Source organism: Erythrolamprus reginae, chromosome 2 (genome assembly GCF_031021105.1).
Source record: "Erythrolamprus reginae isolate rEryReg1 chromosome 2, rEryReg1.hap1, whole genome shotgun sequence".
NCBI lineage: Eukaryota > Metazoa > Chordata > Lepidosauria > Squamata > Dipsadidae > Erythrolamprus > Erythrolamprus reginae.
The window spans coordinates 340,336,438-340,352,320 of NC_091951.1; the positions used below are offsets into that span (position 1 = coordinate 340,336,438).

The following is a 15,883-nucleotide window of genomic DNA, read 5'->3' on the forward strand; positions in this document are numbered from 1 at the left end:
AAAAGACAATTCAAAACCCATAATAAAACCATGCATATCTTTTACAGACGGATCTAGATGATGCATCATCTGATCAACGGGCCCAGGCCTACCTGAAAAGCCAGATCTCATGAGGTAGCTGGTTTCAGAGAGCTGGAGCCACCACAGAGAAGGCCCTCAACCCAACCCCGCCAACCGACACTCTTTAGCTGACGGGACCCAGAGAAGGCCAACCCTGTGGGCCCTTATCGGTCACTGGGAGCTGTTCTGTTTCCTGGGCTTTCAGAGTGAAACCAATGGCTAAAATCCACTATTTTCAGCTTTAAATCACACTCTTTATTTAGAAACACAGCATGAAGCAGAAAGCAATATTTCAAAATGTTCAGTGAGTATTTTTTCTCTGCGACAAATTGATCAGATTAAGTTCTGGGAAAGGCGCCAACTTCGGCCTAATTGCATTTCAACAAGATAAGAAAGAGAATGGAGATAAAAGTCAGCTCACCAATTTTCTAACAGTCATGTAGCATCTGGCAAAGAGTTTTTAGCAAGGCAGAAATCAGGTTTTGGAGGGGCATTTTTGAGCACTCCAACTCTAACACAGCAACCATGAAACAACATTGAAACCCCACCCCAAATATCCCAAGATTCTTTACTTTTATACTTGCTGGGAGTGGCATCAAACCCCTAAGAGTTAGCTTATTTCCTTTTACCATGCAAGCTTTGTTGTCCTCTCAGTAACCTCCCATATCTAGCATCTAAACGTGGGTCATCCACTCTAATGTCTTCTTCATCCTCTGACTGGGACCACTCCCCCATTGTTATATCAGCCCTCTCTAGTGGTTCCTCAGGTTCACTCAGTTCATTTTCCCCCACGCTCTCACTCTCACCATCAGCTGGCAACCCCACTGGCCCAGGGTATCCAGAGGGGCCTGGCTCATCCCCTTCAGAATCTGACATTACCAGAGGTAGGCAAGGAGTACTCACAACATGATCTATGTGGTAGAAGGTGTTCTGCCTGACTGGCTCGGTAATGTGTAATAGTCCAGTGAAAAGAAATCAAACACATACGTGCTCTGCTAATCAGCAAACTTGTATTAGATAAACAAAAATAGCTTACTCAAAAAACAGTTCTTAATGTCCGAAAACAATGCAAGGTTTACTTCAGCTGCATACAAAAAACACAGGGAAAAACAAACAAAGACAACCTGGAATGAGCAAAGATGTTTCAAGAGTCCTTTTGAATCTTTGAAGCAAACAGCAAGTCCCAGTGTTTTCACCTCCCACTTGTCTGACAAAGCTGGGTTGAAAACTCCAATGGCACAGAAACTTCGAAGCAGGAACCACAAAACAACACAGATAAACAGCCACAGTTTGCCTTGGCCCTTGTTCCCTTTTTATCCCTTTAGCCCTCATTAAGGGAACCACACTCAACCCAGGTGCTCCTATAATGATTTGTAATACTCCTTAAAGCGATCCCTTCTTTGCATAGCTCTTCGGCTACGTAGATCAATGTATTGATCTGCAGACGAACTGAGCGAGGAAAGACTGTCTGAGGGACTGCAAGCCAAATCCCCCGGGCTGTCTGCTGAATCTTCCTGGCTGTCTGCCACATCTTCCTGGTTGTCTGCCACATCTTCCTGGCTGTCTGTCACATCTTCCTGGCTGTCTGCCACATCTTCCTGGCTGTCAGCCAGGCTTTCACATTCACTTTGTGCCGCGTCTCTCCCATCTGTGGGAGCAATGGCTGGCCCAGGCCCAAACACAACAGAAGACAATCCCTTTTCACCTAGCAAGTCTATATGGTTGTTCCCAGGAAGGGGTTGTAGTTCAGACCCTTTTAAACCCACACTTTTCCATCTCACCTGCTGAGAAGGAGAGAAGGTACAGCTCTCAAGAGACACTTACCAGTGATTTTCCCATTGGCTTCTAACGGAGGTTGCCAGCTGACAATTACAGCTCGAGGTTTTCCTTCACGCGTAATGACTGTCAAATCCTTGGGAGCAGAAGTCGGGGCTTAGAGAAAGACAGAAGCCCAGAAGAGGGGTGGTGGTGGTGGAAAAAAACAACACAGAAGATGACACATTAATACAATAATGATACAATCTACCGTACTAGACATTCTTACTGTTATTGCTAATAAAGACATCCTTAAACAAGGATAGTACAGAAGCTTTTAAACATCTTCTCAACTTTGGAAGCTTGTGCTCTACCCTACAGGTAGTCCTTGATTTATGACCACAATTGGGACTGGCACTTCCTACACTAAGCAATGTGGTTGATAAGTGAGTTGCACTCAATTTTATGACCCATTTAGAAGCATAGAAACATAGAAGACTGACGGCAGAAAAAGACCTCATGATCCATCTGCCCTTATACTATTTTCTGTATTTTATCTTAGGATGGATATATGTTCAGTTACTGTGGATTTATCAACCATGTCTGCTGGAAGTTTGTTCCAAGGATCTACTACTCTTTCAGTAAAATAATTTTTTCTCATGTTGCTTTTGATCTTTCCCCCAACTAACTTCAGATTGTGTCCCCTTGTTCTTGTGTTCACTTTCCTATTAAAAACACTTCCCTCCTGAACCTTATTTAACCCTTTAACATATGTTTTGATCATGTCCCCCCTTTTCCTTCTGTCCTCCAGACTATACAGATTGAGTTCATTAAGTCTTTCCTGATACGTTTTATGCTTAAGACCTTCCACCATTATTGTAGCCCGTCTTTGGACCCGTTCAATTTTATCAATATCTTTTTGTAGGTGAGGTCTCCAGAACTGAACACAGTATTCCAAATTTTGATGTTATTGTGTTTCCCGACTTCCAGTGGGCCCAGTAGGCCCATTTTTCACTCTCCAGAGGCTTTCTTGAAGCCCAGGGAGGATGAAAATGCCCTCTCATGCACCCCAGAGGCCACCCAGAGTCAAAAATTGCCCTCCCAGAGCCTCCATGCCAGCCAAAAACCAGCTAGCTGGTGCATACATATGTGCTGGAGCTAAGCTAGGGCAATGACTCCATGTGCCACCTGTGGCACCCGTGCCATAGGCTCGCCATCACTGGGGTAGACATTACAGTAATCTTTTCAATTATCTCAAGATGCCTTCACAATTTTTCTTTTCTTCCACTTTCCTTAACTTTGCTCAATATTTATTTATTATTTGGATTTGTATGCCGCCCCTCTCCGAAGACTCGGGGCGGCTATTGTCATTGTTGACCCTACCGTTGTTTACCCTACTATTGTAAATCAGTTCATTTCATAACATATACATTCGTTTTCAAGCACAATTTCATTCCATCCAGGTTTAACCCCAACCTGTTTTGTAAACTTGTAAGCTTTTCCCTTTATTCATTTACAAGCACTTTTCCTTGTTTTGTTTTTAAATAAATGATATTTGTATAAATAATTTTCTCCAAACTATGCATTCCTGTTCCTATTTCCACAGGAGGACTATATTGCAAACACAAATGGAACAGAGCAAAACTCTCAACATTTTATATCCTTATATATGAATTTTATTAACAGAGATATGAATTCGATCAATTCATACATTTCAAAAGCAAATGTTGCCTTTGAACCCCAAGTTTCAACAACCAGATCTTAAGGGGCTCTGTTGGTAAGCAAAAGGAGAAATTTTGCATGTTGACAAAAGAAACTGCTAGGTCAAAGCACCCTGAGGTCTAAAACTAAATTAATAATAGATTTGGAAAGATATAGTTTTCTTAGCAGTGTTAAAATTTTCCTCCAAGCCTTTTTTGTTCTCTTTGCAGAGTATATGTCTCAATGTTACACCACTTAATGTTAGGAAATAGAAAAACTTCACTGTTAGATAAGCTCTGGATGAAAGCAGAAGTGTCTACAGAGAATAGGAAAAGTCAGGAAGGGATCATAGTCACACATTTGAAGCTACACACTTTTTAAAAATAGTTTATTGAGTATTAAAAATTAGAAAACAAAAAAAGGGGGGAGGGAAAAAGAGAATGAGGGTACTCAATAAAGGAAAGTCACAAATTCTACATAGTTTGAAACATATCAAGAAATCAAAGAAAAACAATTGTATCTCTTTAAACCAAGGGTCCTCAAACTTGGCAACTTTAAGACTTGTGGACTTCAACTCCCAGAATTCTCCAGCCAGCTGGAGAATTCTCCAGCCAGCTGGAGAATTCTGGGAGTTGAAGTCCACAAGTCTTAAAGTTGCCAAGTTTGAAGACCTCTGCTTTAAACAATACATATAGTGTAAAGTAAACAAATAAAGTAATTGAAGCAATAAAGGGAAAGGGAGTTTGTTTGAAAAAAGGAAAAAGGGAAGAAGGGAAGGGGGGAAAAGATGTCTCCACACATTTTAACACGACTGGTGGACATTAATTCAATTCAATTTATTAGATTTGTATGCCGCCCCTCTCCGAAGACTCGGGGCGGCTCACAACAATAATAAAAACAATATTATAGTAGAACAAATCTAATATTAAAAAAGCATATAAAACCTTTATAACTACTTGCTATACTGTGACCATGATAATGTGACTGTTGGCAGTCTTCCCATCCTAAATATTACTAGTTTTGTAGAACATTTTGTAACATAGTGAGATGTCCTACTAACTAAAAATATATCCAATTGAGGGGTTAATGTCTCTAGCATTCCTCTACAGATTTCAGGACATCAGGTTCCTAGGTTTTAGGGGGATGGCCTTCTTACAAAGAGATAGCCATGTATTAGGTGGATTTACTAAGCAGAAATGATGAATATAATCCCATCTGCTACACATTCCGTGAATGGTAAATTCAAGAATCATTAAACATCTGTAAAGTTAATACCATGAGCACTAGTTTGAGTATAAGACTAGAGATAAATTTGGGGTTAGAGTGGAAGAATAGTCAATCACTATCATTTTTAGAATGATTCCATGCTTTCTTCTTCAAAAATCACCATGTTTGCACACATTTCAAATCTTTTTGAAGGTAAAGAAAGCATAATGTGATATGGATATGTGTTGTGGTTAGCTCTGCCCCAGCTCCTGCCCCAAGGAATGTGGAGGTGGAGGTGGGGGAAACATCCACATGCCACAGGCCTGTTTTGCTCCCAATAGAATCTGTTGATGAAGCCTCCTCTGACCAAGGAAGCATGAGTGACAGGGAAGAGGGGAGTTTGGCAGACAGCCCAGGAGGAGATCAATCATCTGTATCATCCCAGGATTCCGAACAAGAAGTTATGACACATCCACACATGCGTAGAGTGATGCATAGGAGACAACAACTGGAGGATTATTACAAGAGAAAATGAGGCCACCTGTGGTTGGGTGGGGATGCTGTAATTAGTGCTACAGATAAAAGAGCAGCCTGGTGTTTTAGCCTCATGTCAGTTTATCTGATTCATTGTTTCGTCAAGATCGTGGTTTTTGTGCTGTTCAAGATTGTGTGTGGACTTTCTGGACTTTAGAATTGGACTCAATTTCCCAGTTATTGGGTGAGCAATTGGATTGCATTTACCCTGTGCCTTGTGTGTACCAGAAAATCCCTTTGACATTTAAAAAGGGAGCTGTTTCTGTTTTTCTGTTTATAAAAACTTTTGGGTTTTCCTTTTATCGTGTGGTGTGTGTCTTCCTGGACTAATTACCCTGTAATTACAGGCAGTTGAGACACATGGGCAGAACAGATATGGTATCTGGAAATAGATTAAATGACAGTGGTTTGAAACATATACATGATTACATTAAATGTGGCCTGATAATTGTAGACTTCTTTGAGAACCTTACAAAAGAAAAAAAATACAGTACTTTAGGGATGTACTTTTAAAATGATTATTGTGCAATCCAATAATATATAAATGAAGACTAATACTACATATAGCACTGAAGAAAACGAGTCTTTACGAGTTTGAAAACAGACCCTTAATTCTCATTTTAAATATTAGTACACTATAGTGACTTCAACTCTATTACGAATTATTAATAAAATTGTAATTATTATCACCATAATTTCTGCACGCTTTAAATTGTGGTAGATATCAACCACCACTTAGCAGTAGTAAAAAAAAAACCCCAAAGGACCTTTATTTATTTGTCTTATCCAGTGTGGGAAGCATCCCATGCATCAGAGTATATCAATTTAGCCTCAAAATAATTAGGAGCTGTTAAATGAATTGTCCACAGCATTCTAAAAAAAGATTCAATTAAGACAATGTATTTTTAACACTATTTATGAAATATTGCAATCTGTGTGGGCAGTACAAGGAATTGGTTTTTTAATGTAATTAAGCTAAGCATCAAATCTGAAAACAAAACAAAACAACTCGTATTAAAATTTTTCTAGAGACCTACCTGCTTCATATGTCGTAGCATGGGCTGTCATGCTCCATGTACTTGACCTCCGACCTTTGGTCACCATGACAGAGAATTCATGCATGGTATTTGGCTTAAGACCAGACACAGTATGGCTCAAGGCTGTTGTATCTGCTGACTAGAAAAAAAGAAAAGAAAAGAAAAATAACCTGTGTCTTTCAAGCTCAATCATACTGGATTGACTAAAGAGAATATTTCTCCCACATTTTTCATTTCCCTCAAAACTTTCCATTCCTGTGACGTTCTTAACTTATTGTAGTTGATCCAAACTCAAAAATGGTTTGTGTCTGAAAATATTAGGCATCAGAATTAATCATGGTGGTCAACCTCTTCAAGATTGAGCTACTGCTTCTACAATCTCCAGGGATAACAATCAAGGCTTTGTTATGAATGAGCCAGTTGAATTCCTAGTGATAATTCCCCCCCTGAGTCTGCCAGCCTTAGATGGCTTACTGCTATGTCACAAAATTGTCATTGTGAGTTATAATGGAGAAGGAAGTTCTCAAAGGATTCCTTCCTTCTTCCCTCCCTCCCTCTCTTCCTTCCTTCCTCCTTCCTTCTTTGCTTCCTCCCTCCCTCCTTCCTTCCCTCCTTCCTTCCTTCCCTCCTTCCTTCCTCCCTCCCTCCCTCCTTCCTTCCTTCCTTCCTTCCTTGCTTGCTTGCTTCCTTGCTTGCTTGCTTCCTTCCTTCCTTCCTTCCTTCCTTGCTTGCTTCCTTCCCTCCCTCCTTCCTTCCCTCCCTCCCTCCTTCCTTCCTTCCTTCCTATGATAAGGAACAAAGCCCTCTTCTTTGGCTTCCATTTTCCATTCTTCTGTTTCGTGTTACTATAAAACACAGGCTGACATCTCTCCTTATTCTGAATTGTCTTCAGGATAGAGACTATCAAGGTAAGATAGGCAAGAGAAGGATATGAAAGTAAATCAAAGTCTCTTTTAAAATAAATGAGCAGCGCTCTATAGAAGTAAAACCCTTATACTTCACCCTGGGTTCTACCCTTCCCCCTACTTTGCTTCCTAGAAGGGCTGAAAGTGTGTCAAATTTGAGGTTAGATAAAGGGGGAAAAAACTTTTAGCAATGCAATAATGTGTAAAAAAATGCATTGCTGTTCTTTAAAGTAACAACAATGAAAAGGCAATTTTCTGACATCCTGTAAAATGTGATTTGGGTCCATGGCATTCACTTAAAGGATGGAATTTTACTAGAAATGTTGGCCAAATAGGTTTATCTATTTGTGTGTGTGTGTTATGCTTATACACATCACACTGGTTAAAATGCAGCATTGCAAGTTAACTCAACCCACAGCTGGGAGTTCAATTCTGACCAGCTGAAAGTTGATTCAGCCTTCCAATCTTCTGAGGTGGGTAAAATGAAGACCCAATAGGCTGACTCTGTAAACCACTTAGAGAGTGTAAAACAAAGTGAAGCGGTGTATGAGTCTAAGTGCTATTACAATTGTACACATCAGCATGGCATTTGTATGAGTGTTTTAAAGTTAGTCAAAGTGGACAAAAATGGCATTATTCTTGAAATTAGCTTGAAATTCTGCATTCTAACCTCTATGCCACCATGGCTCTCTATTTATGCACTTAAATATATAAAAATAGAAACATAGAAACATAGAAGATTGACAGCATAAAAAGACCTCATGGTCCATCTAGTCTGCCCTTATACTATTTTCTATATTTTATCTTAGGATGGATATATGTTTATCCCAGGCATGTTTCAATTCAGTCCCTGTGGATTTACCAACCACGTCTGCTGGAAATTTGTTCCAAGCATCTACTACTCTTTCAGTAAAATAATATTTTCTCATGTTGCTTCTAATCTTTTCCCCAACTAACTTCACATTGTGGCCTCTTGTTCTTGTGTTCACTTTCCTATTAAAAACACTTCCCTCCTGGACCTTATTTAACCCTTTAATATATTTAAATGTTTCGATCATGTCCCCCCTTTCCCTTCTGTCTTCCAGACTGTACAGATTGAGTTCATTAAGTCTTTCCTGATACGTTTTATGCTTAAGACCTTCCATCATTTTTGTAGCCCATCTTTGGACTTGTTCTATTGATGTTATTGAAGGAATTAAAATAGAGAGTCCTGGATATTTATTTATTTTAGTTAAGACCTTTTTTCCTTCTGATTTTAGATTTTCATTTTGTTTTGAACTAAAATTTGTTTTCTTCTGAACCACTGACAGATAGTATATAAAATGCTGTAGTAATGCATAAAATCAGTCATCTGTGGCCAGCCATATTTCTCACTCTTGGCATTAGCTGAAAAGGAAAATTGCCCAAAATATACATAGTATTCAAGGACAGCTGCATTTTTGGTTTCTATTTTTTCTTTCCAATCATAGAATTATAAGGCCGTAATGTTCTCCTCAATGCTTTGGCTTGCAATACAGCCAGGTTATATTTCCTAAAACTCTATAGAAGCTGGAATTATTTATATACTATATTTTTTCTACACATTTATTTCTTTGGTCTCATTCTAAAGCAATAAAATAAAGTAAGCATACATTTCTGTCCACATTTTTTTCTGAATTTGCAATTCAGTTTACAACACTCTGAATAAATGAAGTTTTGAGGGGAAATGTTTAAGCTAGGAAAAAATGTGTACTGTATTTTTCAGAGTATAAGACACACCTTTTTCCTCCCTAAAAGAGGCTGATAATTTGGGTGCCTCTTATAGTCTGAATGTAGCCTTTTTTCAGCCCTAACTAGCTGGTAATGATCTTCTCAGGTCTTACCTTGCAAGCTCTTTCCTTGTTACCCTCTGAAAAGAATGTTTTCCAAGACTTACCGGTAAGTCTTTGCGGGGTTTTTTCCATTGCTCTAACTTGCTCTCAATAAGTTTCTTTCCAGCCCTAACCAGGTGCTAACAATGTTCCTAGCTCTTAACAGCTTGCAAGCTCTTTCATTGTTATTCTCTGCAAAGAATATTTACCAAGCCCTAAGTCTTTGCAGGGTTTTATTTTTTTCATTCATCTAACTTGCTCCAAATGTTTCTTTCCAGCCACAACCAGGTGCTAATGGTTTTCCCAGTTCTTACTGGCTTTCATTGTTACTCTTTTTTTTGTAAAGCCCTAACCAGGGCATAAAACAATGTGCTGGAGCTGACCAGACTAAGGACGCTAGCCAGATGAATATGTGGTAAGTAGATTCCTTACCCTATTTTCCTCCCCAAAAACTAAGGTGCGTCTTATACTCCGGTGTGTCTTATACTCTGAAAAATACAGTATATCATGGGAAGTACAGAGAAAAATATTTATATTAAATAAGGATGTGCTTGCAGTTTTCCCATTTTCAAATGATTTTACAATTACACACTAATTTGGAAATAGGATAGAGAAGAGAATCTGAGCAAAATGAGCAAAATTAATTTTGACAGATTTTTCCATCCTAACAATCAATGAATTTACAGATTGTTAACAGTGTTTCAATACTGATAGAAGAGAATATTTGTGGCTCAGGGTTGAACTGTTTTGTCCTTGGTGCTCTCTGAGTTTGGTGGGGTTTTTGCAGATGTTTTATAACCAAACTAAGTGGTGAAACTAATCTAGTACCAATGATGTTACTTAATTTCTGCTAGAAATCCCATACATGTATTGTTTACCTCTGGATAATATAAATATTAATATAAATATTTATCGATTTCCTATCTAAACTATTGATGGCTCTAATGGCTCCTGTAATATTACAGTCCCATATGATTTCTGATAGGAATAAGCATATTGTTTTTGAAAGATAAAAATGCCTCCTCTTAATTTGAAGCACTTATTTGCTTAGAGATTTAAATGCCTTCAATTAAATAATATGGGAAAAAAATAATAATTTAAAGCCATGGCCACTGATTACATGTTATAAGGCATATTTCTGTCTTATACAAAGAGGGAAAGCAAGACTGTTTGTTTGAAAACAGCCAAAATAGCTGTTCATTTGCTTTGGTGTTCAATACTCAGGGAGGATATGATAGTTAAAGCTTTCTTGTGAACAAAACTAGATGTTAGCTGGGTAAATTAAGAAAGCAAGTAATTAATATCAAACATTATTTTAAAATCAGCATAGATCATAAAATCAGTACAGTGATACCTCATCTTACAAACGCCTCGTCATACAAACTTTTCGAGATACAAACCCAGGGTTTAAGATTTTTTTGCTTCTTCTTACAAACTATTTTCACCTTACAAACCCACCGCTGCCACTGGGATGCCCCGCCTCCGGACTTCCGTTGCCAGCGAAGCACCCATTTTTGCGCTGCTGGGATTACCCTGATGCTCCCCTCCATGGGAAACCCCACCTCCAGACTTCCGTGTTTTTGTGATGCTGCAGGGGAATTCCAGCAGGGGAATCACAGTAGTGCAAAAATGGGCGCTTCGCTGGCAATGGAAGTCCGGAGATGGGGTTTCCCAGCAAGAGGAGCCTCAGTGAAATCGCAGCATTGCAAAAACACAGAGGTCCGGAGGTGGGATTTCCCATGAAGGGGAGCCTCAGGGGAATCCCAGCAGCGCAAAAACGGGCACTTCGGCTGGCAAAAAGGGTGAATTTTGGGCTTGCATGCATTAATTGCTTTTCCATTGATTCCTATGGGAAACATTGTTTCGTCTTACAAACTTTTCCCCTTAAGAACCTCATCCCAGAACCAATTAAGTTTGTAAGACAAGGTATCACTGTATTCATCTATTGCAACATGGAGAATTTAAGATGTAATCAGGAATACATACCATATTTTTTGGAGTATAAGACACACTTTTACCCCCTAAAAGAGGGTGAAAATTTTGGTGAGTCTTATACACCAAATATTGCCCCACCCACCCTTTGGTCATTCTTGACCTCTGTGCATTCATCCTTAGCCTCTGCCATATGGTCTAGACCAGATTAGAGTTATGGGAGTTGAAGTACACAAGTCTTAAAGTTGCCAAAGTCTAGATTACATTCTCTGCTTCTGGAATTGTGGAATATGTGATGAACTATTCATCCCAAACAAATACAGATAAAGGTTGAGGAAACAATGACTTTGAAGGTCCCACCTTGTATTTAGCGTTTGTAGAATAGCTAGTTCTCCATCGCACTGTATAAAACCGAACTTCTGTGGTTTTCTGGTTCTTGGGAACGGAGTTGTCTGCCCAGCTGACCCTCACAGCATCATGGGTTAACGCCACAGCCTGGACACCTACTGGTGGGAGCATGGGGGTGGAGATATCTGGGACTGAGGTAGGGAAATCATCAAGCAAAGGATAAAAATCAACTTCTAACGGGTCAATGGGATCTGGGTCACAAAGCCGCCAAAAATGAACATACCACAAATTTAAAAACAAAAAAACAAAAAAAAAACACAAAGATGTAGAATAATCAAATAAATTGACAAAAACAACCGCCAGTGAAATGCACATCACAATGTGTTAAATGTATGAGAATAAGAATGATAGGAGGAGAACATGAGAAGAATAGAGAAAAAGATCCATTAATTGAACAATCAGGGAGAAACAATTGTCACATTACGGTGATTAAATTCACTGGGATAAAAAGCACACTTACATTCATACTGAATACACAATTTCCTTCCCTCCCTGCCGTTCTATTGAATTTGCAACATTTACCTGCCTTCAAACACATGTATACACATTTACAATAAAACCTGAAAATTATACACAAGTTTCAAAAACCCTGCGACATATGGAAAGCATGGCATTGACTTGAAAGCCTGGTAAACACAATATACTCCATTATCAGAAATTGGATGTGACAATTCAACTGATTGTTTGTGGGTGCAAGCTAGATTCCAGCTAGTTGTATTATAGATGTAAATGTAATTTATTCATATAGATAGTCTGCAGAGAGGGGAGGCATACAAATTTTAATAATAATAATAATAATAATAATAATAATAATAATAATAATAATAATACAATCCCAGGAGACAGCAGAATTGAGGAGAAGCAGCTAGAAAAATTAGTGAAATACGAAGATCTAAAAATCGAGCTGCAACGACTCTGGCATAAGCCAATGAAAGTGGTCCCAGTGGTACTTGGCACGGTGGGCGCAGTACCAAAGGATCTCAGTGGACATTTGAAAACCATCGGAATTGACAAAATCTCCATCTGTCAATTGCAAAAGGCCGCTTTACTGGGATCGGCAAACATAATTCGCCGCTACATCACGCAGTCCTAGGTGCTTGGGAAGGGCCCGACTGGTGATGAAATACGAAATCCAGCATAGTGATCTCGTTTGCTGTGTTGTACTGACATAATAATAAAAATAGATTTTTATAGCATACCAAATGATATAAGTAAATACAATTGTGGAAGGAAGGAAGGAAGGAAGGAAGGAAGGAAGGAAGGAAGGAAGGAAGGAAGGAAGGAAGAAGAGATATGTGGGCAAACCAAAGTTTTAAAGATGGCATAGTCATACTAAACAATAGGGGATATTAAGACAGTACCAAAGTGATTTGAATATTTGGGAAATGAAAGGAAATTAAAATGAAAAAGTTTGGTCAAGGGCATTTATGGGATGAATTAAGGGCAAAGGATGAAGGCTCCATCCCTTTCATATGCGCATCACAATGTTGTAGGGACATACAAAAAAAGAGAGAGGGGGCTTTCATTGCAACAGTTGTGATGCTGCTTTCATCACTGGTCCCTGTGTATTCTTCGGGTCAATTGAATATGTCTGGTCCTTTATGATCATGCAAATGATAGAATGAGTACTTTGTTGCGGCTCTGATTGAAATGAAGGTCCATTTTCCTTGATTTGATGCTGCTAAAATGATTTATGGTTGATGATCCTCAGTTGCTTTGTTCAAAATCTTGTAGACCAAGTGCTTGAGGGATAAAAAACCCAACTATTTCTATGTATCAGTCAATTTTTGTTTTTTTGCCTTTGTGGCTTGACAAATTCAGTTGGCCTTATAAAGTCAGTGTTTGAAATGTTTCAATCAATAGAGGTTACACAGAGAGTGGGGAGAGAAAGAAAGATATATGTTCCTTCCACTTAAGTGGGTCTTCATCAGAAGTACAATACTTTTGATTTGTTTAAATTGGAGGCCTTTTCTGTTTATGTATGTAACAATGCATATTATTCAAGCCTTATCTAATGACTTGAAATCATTCTGAATAATATTATTCTGCACCTATTCTGAATTCAGACAGATAGGAACAGTGCAATTTTTAAGAATGATTTAAAATCCTTCCCTTCCTTGAATTCTCATTTTGGGTACATGGTAGGCGGAAGCACCCCTGACTCTCCCCCCCCCTGCTCTTTACAACTCCCCCAACTTCAATGTTGTTAGAAGCCAGTTAGGGCTGGGGGGTGGGGGGAAGGTACATTCAAAGTATAAGATGCACCCAAATTATCAACCTCTTTTAGGGAGGAAAAAGATGTGTATTATACTCTGAAAATATGGTATTTTTTTTTTACAAGAGACAAATTATATTGTATTGTATTGTATTAGCAGTTCTGTGTTAGCAAAAACTTCAGAAGAGAAGGATTTAGGGGTAGTGATTTCTGACAGTCTCAAAATGGGTGAACAGTGCAGTCAGGCAGTAGCGAAAGCAAGTAGGATGCTTGGCTGCATAGCTAGAGGTATAACAAGCAGGAAGAGGGAGATTATGATCCCGCTATATAGAGTGCTGGTGAGACCACATTTGGAATACTGTGTTCAGTTCTGGAGACCTCACCTACAAAAAGATATTGACAAAATTGAACGGGTCCAAAGGCGGGCTACAAGAATGGTGGGAGGTCTTAAGCATAAAACGTATCAGGAAAGACTGAATGAACTCAATCTGTATAGTCTGGAGGACAGAAGGGAAAGGGGGGACATGATGGAAACATTTAAATATGTTAAAGGGTTAAATAAGGTGCAGGAGGGAAGTGTTTTTAATACACAAGAACAAGGGGGCACAATCTGGAGTTAGTTGGAAGATCAGAAGCAACGTGAGAAAATATAATTTTACTGAAAGAGTAGTAGGTGCTTGGAACAAACTTCCAGCAGACGTGGTTGGTAAATCCACAGTAACTGAATTTAAACATGCCTGGGATAAACATATATCCATCCTAAGATAAAATACAGGAAATAGTATAAGGGCAGACTAGATGGATCATGAGGTCTTTTTCTGCCGTCAGTCTTCTATGTTTCTATGTTTCTATATTGAGTATCCCAGGTACACTGTGCATGTGCAGTATCAGAAATGTGACATGCTTACATCTGGGCAGGTGGGTGGGTTCACCCATAGTCAGTGCTACCAGTTCACCCAAACCAGTTAGAACCAGCAGAACACCATCACGGCACTGAACCATTTTACTAAACTATTTATGAAACTCTTCCTTCCTACTTTCTCTTTTTTACATAGTCTCATCTTGACATTGCAGATCCAAGAGTTATAACCTATCATTAATATACTGCAAGGATGTCACATTTGTCTTCCTGTGAAATTTTTCCATCTTACAATAACCTGTATGTATGGAAAATGATTTAAAGCAGTGATGCCCCAAGTGACAATATAAAAACACTTTTGGTGAGTTGGGCTACTAATCTTTCTAGCTCAGCAGTATCCCTTTGAACTATCATTTTCAGCCATGGGTATTGATGGAAGGCTGTGAGACTGGGGCTTTCTGGAGGAAACACATACAGGGATCCTTCGACTTATGACAATAATTGGGACTTCAATTTCTTTCTTTGTACCTCATGTTTTGTACCTCATGATTCTTGACAAATGTATATTTTCTTTTATGTTCATTGAGAGCATATGCCGCCCCGAGTCTGCGGAGAGGGGCGGCATACAAATCTAAATAATAAATAAATAAATAAATAAATAAATAAATAAATAAATAAATAAATAAATAATAAATATGCACCAAAGACAATTTCTTGTGTGTCCAATCACACTTGGCCAATAAATAATTCTATTCTATACTGTTTTTGCTTCACAATTGGTTCATATTTATTTATCTTTTCATAACAGTTTGATTAGTTTATGATATAACATTTTTTAAAAATACTGCAAAAACAAAAAAAAAGGAGAAATAGGGAAGGGGAAGGGAAAAGTATAGAAAAAAAGAAAGAAAAGGCATTGACTTGCAAGTCCCTTTGGTGGAGTACAATAGGGCAATAGTATCAAACCACAACTTTTTAGTTTTACATAGTAGTTTAAACTAGTCATTTCCACAACACCCTTTCTATCTAATTGGTAAAGCTCAAAATCAAAGTTTGGGATTTTTTTTCTATCTCAAGCACAAAGTCCAGAAGTGGTTTCCAGATACTATGAGAATCTCCTCTATAACCTTCATCATGTATTTTACTATGTGTATATATGTGTGTGTGTGTGTGTGTTTTCGTAGATTTTCACAGGTACGGGTATGATGGTCTTAGTATATTCGGGTTTCTTCCTGTGTAGGATTTGGAAATTTCTGGCGACGTTTCGACAAGGTCCCATTTGTCATCTTCAGGTTGGTGTTTCTGTCCTTTCCATATTTACAGCAGCATGAAGCTTGAAACTTCAGCCTGATGATAGTGAATGTGATTTCACCGAAACGTCGCATAGACACTCAAAATATTACACGGGGCAAAACCCGAAC

The 15,883-nt window shown here is 38.7% G+C and overlaps 1 protein-coding gene across 1 annotated transcript in view; it reads right to left on the minus strand.

Annotated features, from left to right (window-relative positions):
- The window catches only part of DCC (DCC netrin 1 receptor), a 927,153-nt gene that overhangs the window by 187,271 nt on the left and 723,999 nt on the right, over positions 1-15,883 (minus strand). The window contains exons 17-19 of the mRNA XM_070736918.1: positions 11,341-11,519; positions 6,294-6,432; positions 1,885-1,992 (exon numbers count right to left, since the gene is read on the minus strand). Coding sequence (XP_070593019.1) covers positions 1,885-1,992; positions 6,294-6,432; positions 11,341-11,519 — 426 coding nt within the window. The remainder of the gene's footprint in view (positions 1-1,884; positions 1,993-6,293; positions 6,433-11,340; positions 11,520-15,883) is intronic.